This window comes from Hipposideros armiger, unplaced genomic scaffold (genome assembly GCF_001890085.2).
Source record: "Hipposideros armiger isolate ML-2016 unplaced genomic scaffold, ASM189008v1 scaffold_92, whole genome shotgun sequence".
Lineage (NCBI taxonomy): Eukaryota > Metazoa > Chordata > Mammalia > Chiroptera > Hipposideridae > Hipposideros > Hipposideros armiger.
In genome coordinates this window covers 4,335,396-4,357,738 of record NW_017731442.1, presented here as the reverse complement: position 1 = coordinate 4,357,738, position 22,343 = coordinate 4,335,396, and the positions used below count along the sequence as shown (strand labels likewise).

At 33.4% G+C, this 22,343-nt stretch overlaps 1 protein-coding gene across 1 annotated transcript in view; it reads right to left on the bottom strand.

Annotated features, from left to right (window-relative positions):
- Positions 1-1,253: 1,253 nt before the first annotated feature.
- CTDSPL2 (CTD small phosphatase like 2) overlaps positions 1,254-22,343 on the bottom strand; it is a 92,750-nt gene continuing 71,660 nt past the window's right edge. The window contains exons 6-11 of the mRNA XM_019644871.1: positions 20,287-20,373; positions 9,987-10,049; positions 9,803-9,882; positions 6,653-6,779; positions 5,339-5,434; positions 1,254-4,738 (exon numbers count right to left, since the gene is read on the bottom strand). Of these exons, the coding sequence (XP_019500416.1) occupies positions 4,673-4,738; positions 5,339-5,434; positions 6,653-6,779; positions 9,803-9,882; positions 9,987-10,049; positions 20,287-20,373 (519 nt within the window). The 3' untranslated portion in view covers positions 1,254-4,672. The remainder of the gene's footprint in view (positions 4,739-5,338; positions 5,435-6,652; positions 6,780-9,802; positions 9,883-9,986; positions 10,050-20,286; positions 20,374-22,343) is intronic.

Below are 22,343 nucleotides of genomic sequence, written 5' to 3'. Positions count from 1 at the left end.
TAGAAATTAAATTGAGATTTTTAAATGTCCATGACTTCATATTGATTCACATGGAAAAAGGCAGAGAGAATATTAACTCCCCCCTACCTTAACGCCAAAAGGACACTGCCTTGAAAAATCCCATTTCAAAAGATGAAAGTAGTATTTCATTGCTTATTTCTACAAAGATTTATAAAATAAAAAAATAGTGAAATATTTTACAGTTAATATATATAATGGTCTCATTCAGGGATATGTCCTTCAGCTGTGTATATAATCAACTATTCCAAGTGCTAGAAATGCAAACTCTTAAAAGTATGAAAGAAAGATAATGAGCAGTAGCCTCAATCTTCTTTATTATTCCTCCATGTATCTTGAATAAGTTCTGTAAAATCTGGTCCCAGTTTAAAAAAAGAAAACTCTACCACAAAGAGATGTCTAGTAAACTTTTATTTTGTTGCCTACTCTCTAACCACTGTCACATTTAAAATAGTGATTTCCTAAACTTGGCTATTAGAATCACTTGGAGAGCGCTTTTAAAAAACACAGACTTTCAGGTCCTACTCTACACCCAATGAGAGAATTTAGCAGGGGCTAGGCCTCAGAAATCTGTATTTGAAAAGCTCAGAGTAATTGTAAGGAACAGCCAGGTTTGGGAACCACTATTTTAAAATACTAATATCAAAACCATAAAGTAACTAAGTATAAACTTGTTGCTCTCTTATCCCCCTTTTAAAAATTTCTCAAAGCACATTATATCCCCTAGAACTCTTGCCTTTGGGCAAGTCATTTCAAGATACAGAGAAACATTTTATAAAAATGTATCCTAGTGAGTGAGACTTGGATTCCAATAATTTAAGTAGCATTTAAATATAAGATACTGAATTTTGTGGTTCTTATTTCTGAACATTTAAAATGTATTTTATACAGGTTCCTAGCAGGCTTTCAACTCGGGAAGACATGAAAAGTAATGGCATAATCAAGCACATCAGCACTGAAAAAATACTATACTCAAATATAGGTCATGAGAGGAATAAGAAAGTGAATGAATGACAACCTAAGGCCTTATGGCCCATACATTTTTGTTCCCAGTCCACTCTTCCCCTATAAGGGGAAATAAAATAAACATTCTTTCCTAGTTGCTTGGCATAGTTATTCAGTGGGTAACTATTAACTAAGTTAATTTTAGATACACAAGATTAAAAGAGATAACAAATAAATACCTAGGAAGACAAGGAAATCAGGTCAGAAAACCTTAACTAGCTAATGATGTGTTATATAACACCATCTTGTTAGTACAATTAAATGAAGGCTTCAGTGTCCTTTATGTTACAGCTTTATGTGATTGACACAAGACGTGGAAGAGATCTGGTCCTTATGAAGAATTCTGTGCTCGCTGTAAAGATTTGTAGGAATAATGAAATGCTTTCTTCATTGATGAGATGGAAGTTTCTGTTTTACAGGTAAGTTGACTGAACAAAACAATGAAAAACGAACTTTAGAAGGCTGAATGAAAGTAATATCTAGCTGAAAAAGTCATTGGCCAAAGAGAACTTTTTAAAAAACCATTCTGTGTTTAACCCTAAAAAACAAAAAACAAACAAACCAGAAAAATATTTTAAAAAAATGTACATACATTTTCACTGACAGTTATAAGAAAATAGCCATTTATAGAAGTTACAATGCTTTCAACAAATTCCCCCCAAATTTTGGGAAACAAGATAAAGCCATCGGGTAAATAAATATACATACTAGCCAATATAAAACAATTTCTAGTTTCAAATTGTTATCAATTCTTTTAAGACCCAAGGAGAAATTTGGTGATATAAATCTGATTAGGGCTACATATATTACATGTAATTAAAAAACACAACTGATTAAAACATTCTAACAATACAAATATTTAAAAGAATGTCTTAAAAGTCAGACACTTATCACTGGAAATATCACAATGATGTACTTCAGAGTTGTAATGTGTATACAGGTCACTTTTGCTGTGTCTTATCAGGTATCCATCTCTCCTGCATTTACTACAGTCAGTTTTTAAGAGTTCATGTTTCCTGCGTGATCTGAAGGGGCTGGGCACATCTCAGTTCATAAAATACACACCTCCGCTTAACTAAATGGAAGTGTCTAAGATAACATCTACAGAGAAAGAAGGGCTAATGAGAAGATAAAACATTATATTAAGGTGGAAGAAAACTGGATAGTTGTCTTTTTATAAATTATTTTAAATTTTGTATTAAATTTAAAATGACTCAAGTCAAGTAATGAAGAAAAATATATTAAATTGTTCTCAAGAAATTTTCTCAGGCCATACAAAATTTCCCTTAGTTTACTTCTTTACAGAATTTTGTTATGCTTGATTCATTTGTCAGTTGACTTTAGGGAATTCTCCCTAGCATGGGACTGAAAACAGCTTTACAACTAAATGAAAGATGATTAAAAGTTGGTGTTTATTTAAAGTGCCCACAGGCACAATGGTACAGGTGTTTACATTTCCCTTTAAGTTATGGGAAAGCCCTTTAAGACTCTTTTTACTTAATCAGAAAAGCTTTCAGCAATTACAATGCATGCTGAAAGTTTAGATCTTGTATAGGTTTTGGGTTTTGCTGTCTGAGCATAAAAAGGGAGCAAGGAGAAGTGTAACTAGGTTCACAATTTTGAGCAAGAGCATATGTAAAGGTAACGTATGTACATTTTATTTCAAGAAAGACAGAAGACAAACAGCATAAAGATGCCCAGATGCCCTAAAGATAAATACATTTCGAAGATTCTCATTAAAATGAATCTGTAGTATTTTTTCCTGCAAGCAAAATACCTTTCTTTAAATTAAAACAAAACAAAAAAAACCAGTATTCTGAATTGCAAATGCTTCTGCTTTTTTTTTTTTTTTTGCAGAAAACCTGCCATGATTATTTTTTTTAATGAATAAGGATTTTCCACAAAACAGGCTTGCTCTACATGCTAGATTTTTAAACAGTTCAGTGACACAATATGCTAACTACATATACAACAGATAATATAGTAAGAAAACACTCAACCTGATGAAAAGTTAAAATCTTCATTAATACACTGAAAATTGACATAACTCATGCCTTTAAAATCAAAAATACAAAAATTAAATGTTTTCCTAAAAAGATTTCCTTATTTTAAGGATTCATTTGAAAATGAAGCTGCATGTAATTTGTACAATAAGTTGTACAAGTAAACAGGTAATATACATAAAAAATTAAGTGACATACTCCTCAATTATCAGTTGTCCACCTTTAATTTCCAATACTGTACTTTCTTAACAAGCATACAAAATATCAAACTTCTCTTTAGAAAAAGTGCCGTTCTTTGACATCCTTTACACAAAAACAGTCTGAGCCTGTGGCATGTTAATGCAGTCGAGAGGCAAAGCATACTAACTTTTACAAATTCTACCTTCCATAAAAAGCCTCCCGAAAAGGAGATTACACACCACTATAAAAATATCAACCTCTTGTGGTAGCTGCATTAGAGAACCAAGGCTTGAAGACTATTTTCATATAGCATAGAAAACCACTATGAGAGCATATTAACTGCATTGGTGGCTTGGGAGTTTACTGTGCCACAGATTATGCATAGCTACTGTAAGGTACCAAGACTGTTACACAGAGCTTTAAATTGATTGTAACTGAGAGCATAACAGAGGTACTACCAGCCCATGCAAAATAACTAAAAATACTGAGTCACTGTGCTGAATACTTCACTCCCAGAGGAAACCAAAGGCAGCAGTAACCAAATCAAGCCCAACAGGTGACTAAACTCATTCTCCTCAAAGATTGGTGAGCACAGTGAAGTCTGAGGTATACCTTTATCCATTAAATCTGTGTGCCATTGCTAGATATTACCATTTGGGAACACATGCCATCACAATGGTTTAAATCTTTTGAATATTAGTCATTCATATATTCTTATCTACCCAGTCTCTTGATTTTTGAAAAGATTTCACCTACAGTAGAATATTACAGAAACAAAATATAAATGCATGTCTTTCTAAATGCAACTTACATGGACTAAAAGTAGAGAATATTTTTAAACAAATATACAATATGCAGGCAGACAAAGCAGGAAAACGGCCATTCAAATGTATAATAAAAAACTAAAAATTGACTATTTCCAGAAAACTATGAAGCGCCTCAACTAAAAGGAATGCATAATGAAATTCTAATCTAATACAGGTCAAAAATGTAAAAAGGTTATAAACCTTAACAGGAAAAATAAAACAACTTTTACTGGCCATTCCTGTTGAAATGAGAATCTTAAAGTAACAGAAAAGTGGCTACAAACCCACTTAGAGCACCAAACAGAGAGAAAATAAAAGTCCATTTTCATCTCTGTTATTATCATAAAATCCTGTGACTACAGGTCAAACTGCTGGTGGCAGAAACAGAATTCTTTATAAACTGCAGATGTCCTGTACATAAAAAATTTTCACTGAAGTTGCACTAGTTCTAAAGACTCTTCTGTTTTAGCCTACCTACTGTATGTATTCAATCTGAGATAAAGTCTCTTTCTGTAACCCTTGATTATTATTGGGCACCAAAGATAAGAAAAGCAAGACGGGGTACAAAAATGCAAAATTTCAACAGTAATGGCAATGTTTTGTCTTAGTCCAAAAGGGTCCTGCATTCTCTCCCCCTTCAGTGGTTTGACAAGTCTGTACTTAATCTGGGGGCAGCAAATCATGCAAGCGAAATCTGTCTCTGATGTGAGGTCGTACATCTTCATTCTGTGTGGAGAAAAAGACATTTTAAAAGCCACGTGATTTCAAAGATATGATCCTCAGACCATTATGAACAATTACTTTGCAGAAAAATGCATCACTTGTTTATTTTACAACTTAATTATTTTGTTTGCCAAACATAAATGTGCTACACAGAAGCAGTTAATTTGAATTAAATTTAGAGTTAAGAAAAATTATCATTAAAGTTTTAATTTTGTAAGAACAATTAATAAGAGGCCAAACCAAAAGCTAGTGTTAAGCCACTCAATTCTACTTTATACATTAGTTTTAAAATTAATCCATTGATATAGGAAAACAATTCCCAGAATAAAGTTTCAGTAGCATAAGCAGTAATTCTAGACCTGAACTATGAAAGCAAAATGAAGCCCAGTGAAATAAAAACATTCAGTCTAAATGTTTAAATTCTGATAAGTATTTTAATATAATTTGTAAGATTTGAAAATGCTTGTAATCCTTTTCAATATTTGCCCTAATCTCCCACTATGTTGACTTTAAAAAGTCAGTATACATAAAGTAAAGCAATTTAAAAGATTTACTTCAATAAAGATGAGGCAATAAAAAGAGAAAAAGATAAGATATACTTACCAGTTCTACAAGCTTCTCCAGAAATGGAATCAATTTTAGGAGTTCATTGTCATTTTTATCCATAAACCAGCTTTCTATAGGGATTCCATTAGATAGCTAAAATGATAAATAAGTAATTAAATCCTTTTTTTTTTTTGCCTACATTTTGCCTACTTTGGAAAAGCTTAAAAAAGAAATCGAAGCCTAATTGGGTTTTCAACATAATTTCTTCTTAGTGTATATAAAACTAAACAACAAAAAGATCCATTAAAACAAGTTTTGCATTAACATAAAAAGATTCCTTTATTCATTCAAAAAATAGTTACTATTAGTCAATGCTAGGCATTGTGAATGAAGGGGTATCGTCAATAGATTGGCAACAGGGACTGCTATCAGAAGCATATACTTTTACACAAGGGACTGTCCCATTCATTCTTGTATTCTCAACAAATAGCAGGACACTCTGAAACATAGTAGGAACATAACAAATTGACTCAATGCTATTTCACTGAAGAGTCTAAAAACAAGAATATGCAAATTGTATTTTTTATAGTAAATAATATCTAGGATAAAATATCTTTCTCTAAACATTTACACAGAACATTGTGTTTGAGATGGAGGGCACTGAAATGATTTGATCTAGGAACCAAGAAGAAATCCTTAACATATTTCAAAGTGCAAACAAGTAATTAAAAGTAGTGCCCTAAATTGAACATATTTCAATAGTATATGCAATCCCCCCACCTCCTTTTTTTATCATGGACATTCTGAAACACAGAAGTTAAGGGCAAACCTAATTTCATCTATATCCAACCCAATTTCCATCATCCCCATTCTGCACCAATTTATTGTGAAGGAAACCCCAGACATATCACATGAACATGTTCATAATGTAAGAATGTATCTTGCAAGGATCGCTAGTCAAAAGTTATATTTCCAAGAATGTTTGACAAAGGGTACAAATATATTGACAAAACAGTCTAAGAAAATAGTGAAGAATGTGAAATCAAACAGGCCAGAAGAACATGGTTAAGCTATTTGTAATTCTTACATGTTTACAATTAAATTACTGATTTAACAACTGATAAGAATGCTATTAAATGATGTATATCTATCTTATGGTCCCTTCTTATTTTAGACTTACTACTCAGATTTTCCTTTACTTATGCTGTAATTCATTTAAAAGAATCTTTTCCACAAGGAATATACCACTTTGGCATTTCTAATTCTAAAGGTGACACTAAATGGAAATTACACCAGTGAAAATTCTGTTCTCCCATCGTCTTGTGTTTGGCAGCATTTTTCCTTATTGTGTTTTTCTTCCCCTCTTCCTACCTGATATGCAAAGGCTTGTGGTGAGTTGTCAATTATTATAGTTTTTGAAAGATCTCTTCCAAGGATATTTAAGTCCTTTATATAGTTTCCTTGTACACAAACACAATGTTCACGAAAAAGTCGGTGCCTAAACATAAAAATAAAAACAAATTAACCAAAAAAAGAAAAAAAAAAAACCTCTAAAAAGTACAACATATACTAAAACATATGTACATACACATACCACAGGCTTTAGGGGTTAAGCCTTATTAGTCTTGTCTCACAAAAGAAATTAAAATACAAATGTGGGCCTAAGCTTTGGGCTACAGTTTTACTATTAAAATTTTTAGCAATTATTGAAACCTTACAACCAAATATTACCATGCCTTAAAGAACTTTGGTTTATCCCAAAATATTATATTAAATTATAAAGAGGGATTAAAAACGCTGTAAATTGTTTTTGTAATTTATTTACCCAGGAAAGCTCAGTTCAGATGCAGCATCTGGTTGTCAGCGAGGTCCTGCTTTTTAACCAATTTTCCAGATGGTTGACTGAGGCACAAGGTCAAGTGACTTGCCCAAGGTCACACAGTAAGTCAGTGGTTAGCCCCGCATTGGAACCCAGGATCGTCCTGGCTCCCAGTCCTTTGCTCTAACCAGAAGACCACACAGCCTCCCTATCCCTGTACATGCCAGAATAGAAAATATAAGAAGGAATGTTTCTGTGTCGGCATTTAAAAAATGTTTTTAGTTTCCCTTACAGTTTCTGAGAAAAGGTGTGGAGGCCAAAATATTCCATCATTTCGACTTTTTCCAAACACCCATCTTTCTTTTAATATAGTGTGTGTGTGTGTGTGTGTGTGTGTGTGTGTGTGTGTGTGTGAGAGATCACTTGAAAAAACAAGGACTAAATGAAATGATGAATTCAGATTTAAATATAACCAATGTAAACTGATGTTTCACCAATGATAGATAGTAAAGTGAAAAATTCTGTATCATTTAAAAAAGCTATTAAAGGTTTTATAACAATACTTATATACTGTAATAATTATATAATCTTCATTTAGCACTCAAAAATATTAGTCTCTGAATATTACTAGTAATTGATACAGATCACCTTGAAATACTCCATTTGTATACATTAATAATGTGGTAGTTTGGCTTCCTTGTGTCTTAATCCCACTAAACAATTTTTCAGGAGCTAGGGTCTATTCATACCTGTATTTTTAATCATGGAATTTCAAGAAAGGGACATTTTCTACCAACAAAATCTGTCATAGCTCTAACAAAAGCAAAAATCCCAATAAAACTCAACCTTAACAATATCAGTGCCAGTGGTGATGTCAAAGAGTAAGAATTTTATAGAGAAAATGTAGTTTAAATAGTTCTTTCCCCCTTATTATAAAGAATAATTTTAATTATTTAAATGACTATCCATCTCTGAAAGGCTTACAGACAGTCCTACTTTGAAATAAGGTCCTGGTTGGGCCTAAACAAGATTCTCTTATTTGCATAAATGTTTAGATATGAGGAAATTGAGAGGAAGGTACAGCATGTACATGCAAGTCACTATTGATGCTTCTTCCCCTATAGCAGCAAAATCACCCGTGACCAGAGACAAGTGAATATTTACGTGGATACCAACAGCTACTTTAATTAAATTACATTAAAACCTCTCCAGTTATTCAGAAATCTGAGGGTCAGTAGCATGTATTTGCAGTTTTAGAAAAAAACTACTTTTGCTAGTCATCAAATTTGCATTTGGACTCATGGGATTCAGTGATCATAGGAATTTCTGAGTCTACCTTGTCACCAACACAGAATAATTCCCTACAGCACTCTAATGAATTCAATATATTGTTCAAGAAGTTTTTCCTGTTTTTTCAAAAAGCAACAAAACAAATTTAAACTCCCAAATGTGTAGATTTTAGAAAACTAGTTTAAAAGAAGGGTATTAATTTGTAACAATATAATTGCAGGACTACAATCTGTCCTCCAGTAAAATGAAAGCTCCTAGGAAGGGAAGGGCTTGTGTCGCTCCCCACTGTTCCCTGGAATATGGAGGTACTGAATAAAAATCTTCAGAATGAATGAAGTGATCAAAGCAAAATCACATGTATACTTCTGTTAAAGTTAGGCAAAATGATAATAAATCATACTTTTATGAATAGAAAATACATTTTCTATTTTGTATGTGTAGAACTTGCTTATATGAAAGATAAAATGGAAACTAATGTCAAGCACAAATTTAATCCTTTAGATTAAAAAAAAAATCATAGTTCTATTTATAAGAAAGAAAGCCTCCTAAATGTGAACATTAGGAAAAGCCTTTCAGCACAGTTGCAATCACTCAATAATAAAGGTACTATTAACAGTAGAAATTGAGCTTAGGATTTTCCAACAGGACAATATGGGAGAAAGTATTCAAGAAAATGAATGCTCAGCTATGAAAGCTGTAATAAGCCTTACGTGGCATCTCTCTCAGCTCTTGGTCAAAAACTCAAAGATTAACTCCTACATCTTACAGGGTGCAGCAAGACTGCTGCAGTGTTTCAATCTCCGTTGAACTAATTGTCAAGCTGTTTTAAAATTACCCAAGGCACTCCCCACCTAACCAGGAACACACTGCATCTGCTGGCTCAGGACACACACAAGAAACTGAGTCCAGATCAGGATAGCCTGAGTGACTAAGCCAACTGCAATTTCCAATTAGATTCATGTAACAATTTCTTTCAAAGGAATATAAATTTGCTCTTGAAAAAAACAAAAGTTTTATTTGATCCTGTTAAAATTTATTTCTCTATGCCATTAAAAAGGTGACATAACATGCACTATCTCAGATACATAAGGAAGTGAGAACATCATGCACACAGTAAAAAATTCCCCATACCCCACTCTCCCCACCCAATCCCAAAAGAGGTGAGGATACAGCTATAACAATAAATAAATACATTTGATCTTTGTATCCTTTAAAGAACGTCTGTCTGGAGTTATATCTTAGGAACTCTTAAAGAGTTTTGGGGCTCAAAAAGTTCATTTATTTTCACCATTCAACCCAAGAGATCTCTATATATGTGGCCCACTGAAAAGGGCCATGGAAATTAAATATAATCATCGTAATTCCATAGATCAGTGTGACAGACATTTCCACTATTTCTTAATTGAATTTACCTGACCAGTTGCTTTTTAGGGTCTAGTATGTTCAGTAACTTGTCTGCATACACCTTCTTAGAAGCAGTAAAAAGAATGATCTACAAATTCAGGGGAAAAGAAGTAATCATTATACATGATCTAAATATGGGTACTATGTTGAATAAAATAAAAATACTTATGTGATTAGCTTATGCATGTTTACCTCGTACATCTGAGACATTCGTTCCAGGAATTCCCTGAAGAATGGCCTTAATCTCACATAAACCTGAAGAAATACAAAGATAGGCTTCAGCAAATAAACATATAAAATAGAAACTGTAAGAGATGTTGTGTTCTAACTCTGGATATCTGATAAAGTTCATATTTTAAACAAATAGAAAAGTTTCCTAAGTACCACATACCAAAAATCACTTAAAACAACCTTTTGGTAAGCTAATAATAATCACTGGTGATCATTTTATTTTTTAATAGTTAAATAGCATACAATAGTATTTCATGGAATATAATTTTAATAAACATTTAAACTAAAAATGTGAGGTTTCCCTCTGAGAGTTTGATCCACCAATCAGCTCCATCTTCCAGCCAGGTAGCATCCATCCAATTATCAGGCAAGCTGTGTGTCCATCTCTAGCTGACCTGTCTCAATGACCTTCCTCAATAATTACTCAAAATTTTTTCTCAACAATCACCTGCTAAGAACACCTTTATTTTAAATTTCTATTAAGGTAAATAACGTTCAAGAAAAAGATGTTGGGATTGGTGGGTTTAAATACCTAGAATTTTTCAGAAATCAGTCTTCTTGTTCTACATTTACTGATTCAGATGTAGCATCTAAATTAGCACTATTGGGCTACTTGAGACAGAAAATATAAGTGAAACACCAGTTACCCAAAGAACTGCTTTATATACATTATTTTCTTATTTTTGTGTGTCTTCTTGCCTACATTTAATGTAACTCTTGTAATATGCTCCAATATTCAAAAAGCATAGAAATATAAGCCATGAGCAACCACTAAAACTGATTTACAAGATTTCGACTCCTCCTTTAAATTGTATTCATTTTGTGATAAAATTTTATAAAAAGAAAATTCTGTACTCCATTCAAAGGTGATTATCAACCTCAATTACCATAAACAACAAGTATTTGTAGAACACCTAGGTACCTGATTCACTGGACCCAGATTAAAAAAAAAGAAACCCACAAAATCTATGATGGCAACAAATTCAAAATCTAGGCTTCATGGAGTTTAAATGTTATCAATACACATCCACATAAAAATGCCCCCATGATAAAAATCTAGTTCCGGGAATGTTTTAGGGCAGAACAGAGAAACCATGCAAAGGATTCCTGGAGCTAGGGACTATGTACTACCAATCTTTGCAATTTCCAAAGCCCAAAGGGCATACGACGATGCCAACTATATAGTAAGTACATGATAAAAATCTGTTGTGAAATAGAACTGCCTGAAGTTAAGCAATATAGACAAAATAGAGGCAAGCCTACATGACTATACAAGGACAACTATTGAATTTCCTTAAGAACTGATTACTTGTGGAAGACAAATTCCAAATAATTATTAATAATGCTAATAATATCACTCTAACCCCACCTAACAGGCTAGAATGATAAAGGTATGCTTGTTTTTAATTCTATTAGCCAGGCATTTTATTTCAATTTCTTGACTAGTAAAAAACGAAGTAAGCCACCTATCCCTACCCCTAGCAAATAAAAATAACAAAATCCTCAGTATCCAATCACTATCATTTAGGATGAGGTACAAAAAATTTTAACTCAAGTTGCTAATTAATTTTACCATTTTCATCCTAAAACATCTGGTATAGATTGTGGCCTTGGTTGAAAACCACACCTTATCTGTTTGGTAATCCATGTAATTAATAGATTTTAGATATATTACTACCTTTGCTGGCTTTCTATTAACTATGCGTCTTTTCAAAATAGATTTGTTATGGTTAAGAAAAAAAAAACATATCAATTCTGCCAATACTTTTACCTGATCTCGAGGAGGATGATAAACCATGAACCATCAGAGCCTTTTGTTTGTGGCTAAGGTTTATCACTTATGTGCATTTAATAACAAAAAATTTCATTTTTGCATATGTATACACGTTTTCAATATCCCTGTTATCACTTGTTCCATACTGTAAACTAAGAGAAGCAGGGCCTCTGTAATTTGGGATGTTTTCTCTGAACACCAACACACTTCCATTGTAAAGGAATACTTCTATTTAAATAATATTATCCAAGCATAATAAGTGGAATGCTATACAAAGGTGACATTTTCCAACTTCTTATACAGTGAATTTCAGAATAGGTTGAAACTGTAACTTCATTATTCATTTGACTATATTTAAATATAAAATATATCTTAAATTTGACATTACTTTCAAAATGTGCTTGTTTCCTGGGGATGAAAGGTGGCACTGAAGATGGGAGAATATGTTGCTAGAGTGTTTCCTTATCATGAGAATAGAATACAGTAATTGTTGACTATAAAAGTTTCTATCCTCATAGCAGAGTCACCATCACCATTTGAACAGGAAGGTGTTTCAGGCTTAAAAAACATAATCACTGAGGTGGTTAGTGACAAAGGTGCAAAGTATCAGTGAGGAGGGGTGAGGCTGGGACCACATGGAATTCTGCCATGTGCTGCAAAGGCAAAATCTCAGAAAGAAAAACAGAAATAGAGACATAAGGCCAGCAGGGTCTAAGTCATTTGGGAGGATATATTAAAGCAGAAATATATAGAAGTCAAGAAGCACTAAGTGTTGTCCAATAGGAAACAAAGAACAGGTATGTATAATACAATGAGACTACAATCACTCATTGTGTTAGGTCACACAGATATATTAGCATACAGATGCACACATAGGCATGCCTCCAAATGCTTCAAAATCTATTCCACAGATGTTCTTAACTCCATTTTCTTTTCCTAAATAACAAATATTCCTGTCCTGAGCTGCCAACTCCTTATTTTCTACATTCTTTCTCTACTTAGTATTTCGCCAACCATCCTTCAAACATACAACTCTTAAAAACTATGTAGTCTCCCAAATATGATTATGCCAAAAGTTTCATTTCAGTCTTGTATACATATGTTCCTCCAAATATACAGCAATTATTCTATCTTCACTACGCATAGTTTTAATCTTCTATCACTAAACCAAATATATTTTGAAAAGTCAAGTTTTAAAAATAATATATAATGCTATAAGAATTATCATATAGGGGCGGCCCAATGGCTCAGTTGGTTAAGAGCTCGCTCAACAGTGTGAGCTCTGAGCAACAGTGGTTCGATTCCCGGCCTGAGCTGAGCTGTTGGCAGGATGGCTCAGCTTAAAAAAAAAAAATCATATAAAAATACAATACCCAAAGACATGTCTTAAATGAGGTTGACTAATACCCAAAGATAGGAATTTATGAACATATGTTTATTATGCAAAACTTTTAAATAAAATCTATTAGAATAATATCTGCTAAATAGTGATAACGGGACTAATCTTGTATCATCTATTATAGACTGATTTTACCAAAAGTTAAATTTTATATAGAAAAGTGATAAATATATAACCGAAAAGTAACATTATATTAACAGTACATTAACACTACTTGATATGAACAATACCTGACAGCTCGTACTTTCTTTGGTATTGAGACAATGAGAATGTTCTACAGTTGTGTATATAGATAGTCCTAATAAGCCATAAATGGTTAACAGCACTAGATTTAATAATAGTAGTGATTAAAATAGCAATCCAGTTTTAAATTCATATTTTGTGATAAAGTCTATCTAAATTCAAATTCATGTCTAAGCATGCAATGTTAAATTATATACACTGAGTAATTTCTGACTGCTAGTTTGCCAAACCTTTATCCATTATCATAGATTAACAGCATGACCGAAGGAAGGAAGGAAGGAAGGAAGGAAGGAAGGAAGGAAGGAAAGAAAGAAAGGAGGGAGGGAGAGAGAAAACACCCAAAGATAAGCAGTTTCAATCTGTGGGCAAGTGATTAAGAAAAAAAATTTCTTACATGTGAATCTTTTTTGGAAAAATATTTCTAAATGGTTTTATGCAGATAATATGACCCTAATACATTAAAAGGAAAACATCTTTAATTGTTTTCCAATGATATCCTTTGAACTTATTGCTACACTCTTGTAGGAAAAAAAATGGTAAATTCAGTGGGACTCACCCAACTCAGAGAATGGCATCTTTAAATTAAAAAAATGATTGGTGAATGTGATCTATTTCATCAACAGTAGGAATTTAAAGCAGCAGAAAACTACCAACACTGGGGAATGTGAAGAATGAGATGCTACAAATAACTGAAATATCTCACCATTAGTAGATAACACAGGTAGGTGTACAGGAGGCTCGGCCAATTTTTTAACCCTTCTGTACACCTCAGTTTAAAATGGGTATAACTGTACCTACCTCATAGGGTTGTGAGCATTAAATAAGTTAACGCATGTAAAGTACCTAGAACAGCACCTGTCACATTGAGACTACCAATAGCTATTACTACTATCCAGTGTATTATTTAAAATTAATCAGTTTAAGAAATATGACAGTTATAAGGGGAATATGAGTATGGAATGAGTATGATTCTATGGGCCAGAACTGGGCAACGTTTAATTCAAACAGCAAGCCCCATGGCTACAAACTGAGACAGTAGTAATGAACTGCATCAGTTGATAGCTTAACAATTTTACTTAACATTTTCTTAACACCAATACCAGAACATAGACAAAAACCCCAACCTTCTCCATAAAAAGAGGGTTGCTCAGGTAGGCCCTCTGGAGGCCTCAACTTCATAGCCCACTGGGTGATTTTTACAGTCATCTGTTTGTAGGTGGATCAATCTGGGAATGAATAGGTAAATACTAAAACATCAGAACCAATAAAAAACAAAAAACAAAAATCTCTAAAGTAAAAGCTTCTGCAAAAGTTTACACTGTATTAAGTAAAATAAATTTAAAAAAGAATTTTCTTATAGATTCCAAGTGAAGGGATAAAGTGAAGCTTAATGTATTCATATAAATGGTATATTAAAAGTTAGCAATGAAGAATTAAAAATTAGCCACGTATATATTATTTTAAATTGAAATGTATATATATACTTGTGTATATAAACAAACTATAGATGTGTTTATATTAAAATAAAGTTTAGTCATTTTAAAAGCAAAAAACGGCCTTTCTAGTGAACAAAAATGTTGCCTATAAAAACTCTGGGGCCGGCCGAGTGGCACATTGGTTAACAGTTGGCTTGGGATGACAGTTCTGAGCAGCGGGGCCCCGGTTCGGATCCCACATTAGGGCCAGTGATGCTGCACCCTTTACAGCTAAGATGGTGAACAACAGCTCAGCCTGGAGCCTGGAGCTGGGCCGCCGTGAGTCGCCTGCAACGGCGTAAGCTACAGTGGAGCTGCAGTGGGCTCCGGAAAGCTATTGTGAACAGCCAGTGTGAGCCACCATGAGCGGCTGTCCAGTGGCCGGCAACCAATCTGCCTCACCCGGGAAGATCGCAATAATACCAACTTGGGCCAGTGAAGCGACGTTCTCCACAACTAGACTGAAGAACAAAAGGACAGCAACTTGTCTGTTCCCCTCCCCCAATTCCCCAATAAAATCTTTAAAAAACAAAAATACTCTGAAGCCTCCACTTAGTAACCATTTGTTACCTTTCCTAAATTTGCAGAACATTTTCAGGCATTGAACAAGAACTTTCCATGTAATTTTCAATAAACTGCTTCTAATTTTAAGATACATTTACAAAGAATGCAAAGAATTCCCCATGAAATAAGTTTTCTAGTCTTTGAGAAGTAGACAATTATAGATTTCAGCTATATCATTCCTTTTGTAACCTAAATATTAATAATGATGAAAAAAATGAATGCCAATGACTATACTTACTAATAAGGATAGGAAAGTTACTTTAAAATTACTTTTAATATTTACCCATAATTGTCAAAATATTGTTCCTGACCAACTAAAATATCACTCCTCAATACTATAAGTCTCCACAACCTCAAATGTTTTATTTAAGACACACAAATTTACATACTACTTTTGTACAAAATTATGCTTTATGAAAGTCAAAACAAAATGCCTCTTGGTTAATTGTCAATTTAAGTCAGAGCCTGAGAGAAAGAAAAACTTGTTTAGGAATTTACTGTAAAACTCTCCATTTAAATGACTCCTTTTTTCTTCATGAAGCAAAAATGCTGACTTTTCTAGGAAAGACTGTAGAGGGGATAAGAAGGCACTGACCCTCTACTTCTCTTGTTCTGTGGTATAAAATATTTGAGATCCTTATGAAAATTATCCTAGGCTATAAGGTTTCCAAGAAAATGATCAAACTGTAATAACTGGGAAGAGGCTGAGCTTTGCTAAACATGTTTCCCACCCAGTTTCCCCCCAACTTTTCCCATAAAAGCAATCTCTACTAGTAAAGCGAAGCATCCTTTAGCAAGTAGCTCCTACAGGATCCTATCTCTCCTTGAGTGCTTACCACAATCTGATTTCTGGACAGCTGACCCAAAGCTTGTTGATTCTACTGATCTTCAGAAAGCCACTGACTGGCTAAAGTCTTACAGGTGAACAGAGTAAAAAATAGATGCCCCTGTCATACTTTACAGAATGAGGAGTTGGACAACACAGTTACGTTTGGCTGCACTGTGGTGAAACATATGAGGCATCTTCTTTTTGTCTTCAATTAGCCACGTTTGGGCTGAGTAGCTCTATTACATCTTCAAAAAACTGAGCTCCAGTTCTTGATGGAGACAGAGGAAGGTCATTGAGGAGGTTGTTCAGCTCAAGAGCTAAGTGAAAAATCTGTCTTTTGATTCAGTCCTGCTTGTGGATAGAAGTCATCTTCTGGGTGGAAGAGGGAGTGAGATGACCTAGAGTCTTGAATTGGTGGATCTGCAGGAACAGAAACTAAATACAGTGGAGACCTCTTAACCGAGTAACACCACGAGATGGATTTCCTGACAATGCGTCAATACACGCTAAATACAAAGATTAAACACGTGCATGAGAATTGATCATGCACTTGTTTTTTCAGATATCAAATGCATTTATAACATTCTATGAATAAAGACATTTTCCAATAACTAACTGTAAAACAATTTATGGAAAAAAATACCAATTTAAGGGGGAGGGAAGACCTAGTCAAACAAAAATCAAAACACTTTACCTTTGTGAGTGCCATACCCTCACTTTAAAAACTCAGTTCTTCTTTCCAATTACTTTTTCTCTAGATACACAAACTACAATCTGTCTATCCACATGGTGTCAGTAATAACATACATCAAATTTTGAGTTGGATTTTATAGGTATTTTTTTAATTCCCTAGAAATGGAATTCAAATACACTCAAGGTACTAAATTGAGGCTTGAATAAATTCTAAGACTTGCATTAACTTAGCTGAGTCCTACTTATTAATCAAAAGAATATAAATCATAAAGTCAGGCAATCTTTAAATGTGAATAATGGACATCTTAAATTTCCCTCAAGCTCTCATATAAAAAAACTAAGAAAGCACACAACCAAATTAGAGTGGATCTAATTTAAAATTTTTCTATATATTAACAAGAATTTTGATGAACATTTGATTACTTACTTCTACTTAGAAAGAATTTGAATATGTAAATTTACTGTATATACTCTCATGATTATTAGACCAAGGGCCAGCAAACGACAGCCTGTGGACCAAATCCAAACTGTCACTTATTTTTGTAAATAAAGTTTTATTGGTACACAGCAACACTTATTCAATCATGTACTGTCTATGGCTACTTTCATGCTACAATGGCAGAAAAAGCAGTTCTAACAGAAACTGCAAAACATAAAATACTAACAGATGACCTTTTATAGGAAAAAGTTTGCTAACTTGATATAGATAAGTATTAAAATATATGTAAGGCAATTTACACTTTACATAGCTTTGAAAGAAAAATAACAAGCAGAATTAAAACTAGATATAGGTCAACCATAATGAACTTATCACAAAAAGAAAGCAAAAGTAAAATAAGTCCCAAGAGGACACTATCTGGCTTTGATTCAGATGAAGAATTTTGATCATATCTTAAAAATATCCTTTTTATTTTTAAGAGTATATACATAAATGCTATGGAACTGATATTCAAGAGTACTTACTGTATATAGATAAATGCCATGAACTGTTCACTTAAATATACTTAATTTTATGTTGTGAATTTCACCTCAATAAATGATTTTTCAGAAGAGTATATACAGTATTTTACAGGTTTCCATCTTTAAGTGGGCCACATTATGTTGTAGTGGTTAAATATGTAAGTTACATCTTACCTAATAATGTGGTTTCTCCAAAATCTCTTAGATCATCTCAGACCCTTGTGTATATTTCTTCTTTGCCAGTAGATGGAGACAACACCACTGAAAGTTTAAAAGACATCATTCCCTGTTTAAAGGGAGCTTGCTGGTCTGAAAACTGGGGGAACCCTAACCCAAGATTTCTTCAGTTATATTAAAAAAGCAGACAAAATAGCCATGCCAGAACCAGAAATCCAAGGGAATGTACCCAATATTAACTATGGACATCCTCAAAAATTTACTGAAGAGGAACTAAACTGTACATGATGTAGTTAACTAAATCATAACATTAAAATGCAATCAATCAACTCCATAACTCGTAAGAATCAAACTTCCTTTTCACTGCTCCTGATTTAGGCTAGATCATTTATTTTTCAGTTTCAGAAAGGATACCTTAGAATATGTAAGAAAAAGAGTTCTTTGAATTTCACAGAGGTAGATGTAGTACATAAATGATTTTATAGTATTAGTCATATGCACTGCTAGAAGCCTTTTACTCAAAATAAGACAACTATTCAGATGCACATGAAAATAATAAGAACTTTATACAGAAGAGAACTGAAGCAGAAATGGTAGAAGCAGTAAGAAAAAATTCAATGGTCACACTGAAAAGAAATGCTCATGAAGGTGAAGAATCAAATTCTTCTACTTTCTAAGTTTCTTATTTCACTATTAAAAACTACATAACCAGACCAAAACCATCTGCAAGAAATAAATTTCAAATCTGAAAGGTTAAGAAGTCATCTCAAAATAATTATTTTTCAAATAACAGCTTCCCCTTCCAAATTCAAAGGCTGAAAGCCATTGCTTTTAAGTGCAATTTTGAAAACAACAAGGTTATCAAGCTAAAAAGACAGACAGAACTAAGATATCGCTTGCTATACTATGTTTATTTGAAGTGCACTAAACGAGAACTACCTATTTGACAGAAAATGTCTCATTAAGAAAAAGATTTACCTTAAACCAAATAATATTGTTAAAAAGGAATACAAAAAACTTTAAGCCCCTTATTTTTAATGTATATTTTGATCATATATCAGAATTAAAATGAGTTTACATAAAAGGGAAATGAATATTCATACATCACATCTACAACACTTATCTAGATTAAACTAGAACTGACAATATCTGCTAAAATAAATCCTCTTGTAACTCACTGCAAGTAGGTAAAGTAGACTCTGAACCACAAACTTAATTTTGAGATTTTTTTGATTCCTAAGAAATAATTATCATGTGCCAAGAAAACTATACCCAATTACTAACTGCCTACTAAGAGCACGTAAACAACCATGAACACCTTTGCATCACCCTGATGGTAAATAGTCCGTGGCTTTATTTAGTTAATCCTTGGGTTGGCTTCCTCTTGACAAACTTTTGACCCTTTCCCAATTCTTCAACAACTGGTGTGTATGAAGGTAATACTAATTAAATAACAACCACCACCACAGAAAGGCACTTTCCTTCCGACTTTCAAAGTGTATTCACATGTATTAATACAAATTTTATAAGAAAATCTCACACATAAAGTAAAAACTATGGCCAACACACATAAAATGTAATTCACAGTGAAATGTAAATTTCTGTATTTTGCACTGTTACCTGTCTATCAACACAGATAAGGGAGAAATGCTTATACCCCAAATTTTTAAGCAAAGCAATAACTAGAAGAATATCCTGGAATTCTGTGATTACTATAAAGTAAATCAACCAAACTACAAGCTACACACCATATTACTACAAAAGGAAATAAACATGACCAACAGGGAATGAGTTTTCTTTATATTAATTGGATTTCGGAGAAAAAAAAAAACACACCAGGTGTTAACCTGGCAAGTTTTTCTCAGGGATTTATGATGTCAGTGCTCCTGCCTCCACCTGCTGGCAAACAGATTATAAAACTAGCAGAGATCACTGGGTAAAAAAAAAAAGTTCACATCTTTTTGGTAACAAATTAATGTTTTATGTAATTATTTAGCATGATGCTACTTGGTGTTAATAAATCATTAAAATATTGATGAAATCCATTTACAAAACACATTAAACTTTAAAAAAAAAATTACAAAAAATTTCTTAGTTCAGAATGTTAACAGGCCAAAAATGAAGTTAAAAAAATTTTTAAAAATTACCTGATATATGACATCTTGGAAAAGGACTGGAAAAGTAAGTGCTGCATCTTCTAGCTCATTTAGACTACAGTGTACTAGTGTTTCATCCTTAAAATAAAAAAACACATATTGAATGAACCAAGATATTAAAAGAAATTTCAAATGATAATTTTATGTATTCATGATCACCAGAAACATTTATTCAAGCACCCATTCATATATAGAATTTTACATTTATCATACACTACTGTGTGTGGCGATTTGGATAGAACTGTCTAAGTCACTGGTTCTCCGGTGTGGTCTCTGGACCAGGAAGCAGCATCATCACCTGGGAACTAGTTAGAAATGCACATTTCCCGGCTCCACATCCGATAATTCAGAAGCTCAGTGGAGGGTGAAGAGGGGAGCTCACTCAGCACTGTTTTAAGAAGCCCTTCAGGTGATTCTGATGCATGCTCAACTTTGAGAATCACTGCTGAGTTCTGTAGTCGCCAACTTTCTGTTAAGTAAACCACATATACACTGCCAATTTTTTTTTACAATTTGCAAATGGAAGTTTAGAATCTAATTATTTTAAAAATACATATATTCTATTTATATAGCTCCTTATCCTTAAACCTTTTATGAAGAATTTCATTTTAAAAAATGGATGTTTTAGTGTCTGTTGAATGTTTCACAGACATAAATATTGTTTAACTAAATTAGCAGTCAATGAAGACTTGTCATCTTTGATTACCAAATCCTGATTTCTCATTGAAAGGTTAAAGGTGAGGATCCTTCAAAGATATGTGCAAATATTTATATTTCTCAAATCCTGAATGATTAAAAAAACAAACAGGGCTTCCATTTATAGTGACAACACTTAAAAAAAATAAATAAAGCTGCTAATAACGATCCCCCAAATTTTTCTGTGTTTAAGATGAATTAAAATGAAACACAAATGTGCATACCTTGTGATTCAACATCTTATTAGCTGGAGTGTTTCTTTTAACCTAAAGCTAAAGTCTGAGGAGGCAGAGAGCAAAAAATACTCTAGATATACCCCATTTTATTTTAATAGCACATCAGACTACACATTTCAAGGAATTCTCTTAGAATCTTAAAAAATATATATCCTTTCCCACATTTGAATAGCTAATTCTACTGTCTTCATATATAACCTATCTAAATTTTGATCATTCTGCTTTATCCACTTCTATAAAATAACTCAGCCAATTCTTATCTTTCCTTCTCTATTTGTCTTCACAATGGATTAAAAACTATATAGCCAAACCTCCCACATCAACTCTTAACATAAAAATCTAGCCAGATCTTTTTCAGTTTCTCCACTAACATGTACATCAAATCTAAACTACTCATAATTGGTTTCAAAATTTTTTTCTTTCCACTTATCCTCTAATAAATACCTTAAATATTTACCACATCTGGATACCTCTCTTATATCTCTGGCTAGGCAATGGCTATAAGGTATTGAACTCAAAACAGAAGGATGAATGCTAATGCATACTAAGATTTAAAATAATATGCTTTTCCTGAAGAAAAAATCTTTATGAGAATTAAACCACATCTCCAGTTATAGGGTACCAGCAATTAAGGGCTAAATAATAAAATGTTTTCCAATATTATATAATAGATATTTAGTTTTCAAAGCTCTTTTGGTACCCTAAAATATAAAATTTAACATTATGCCAAGAGAGCATATTAAAGGTTTTATTAGCTAGCATTAAAGCTCATGCTTGGGCCGGCTGAGTGGCGCATTGGTTAAGAGCTGGCTTGGGACGCCAGAGGGCTCCGGTTCAGATCCCACATATGAGGGCCAGTGACACTGCCCTCCACAGCTAAGATGCTGAACAACAGCTCGACCTGGAGCTGGGCTGCCGTGAGTAGCCAGCAGCCGGCGTGAGAGGCCATCCAGAAGCCGGCGACTGATCTGCCTCGCCAGGGAAGAGTGCAATGATGGTGCCAACTTGGGCCAGTGAAGCAACGTCCTCCCAACTAGACTGAAGAACAAAACGACAGCAACTTGTCTGTTCCCCTTCCCCCAATTCCCCAGCACTGTTCCCATCCCCCAACTCCCC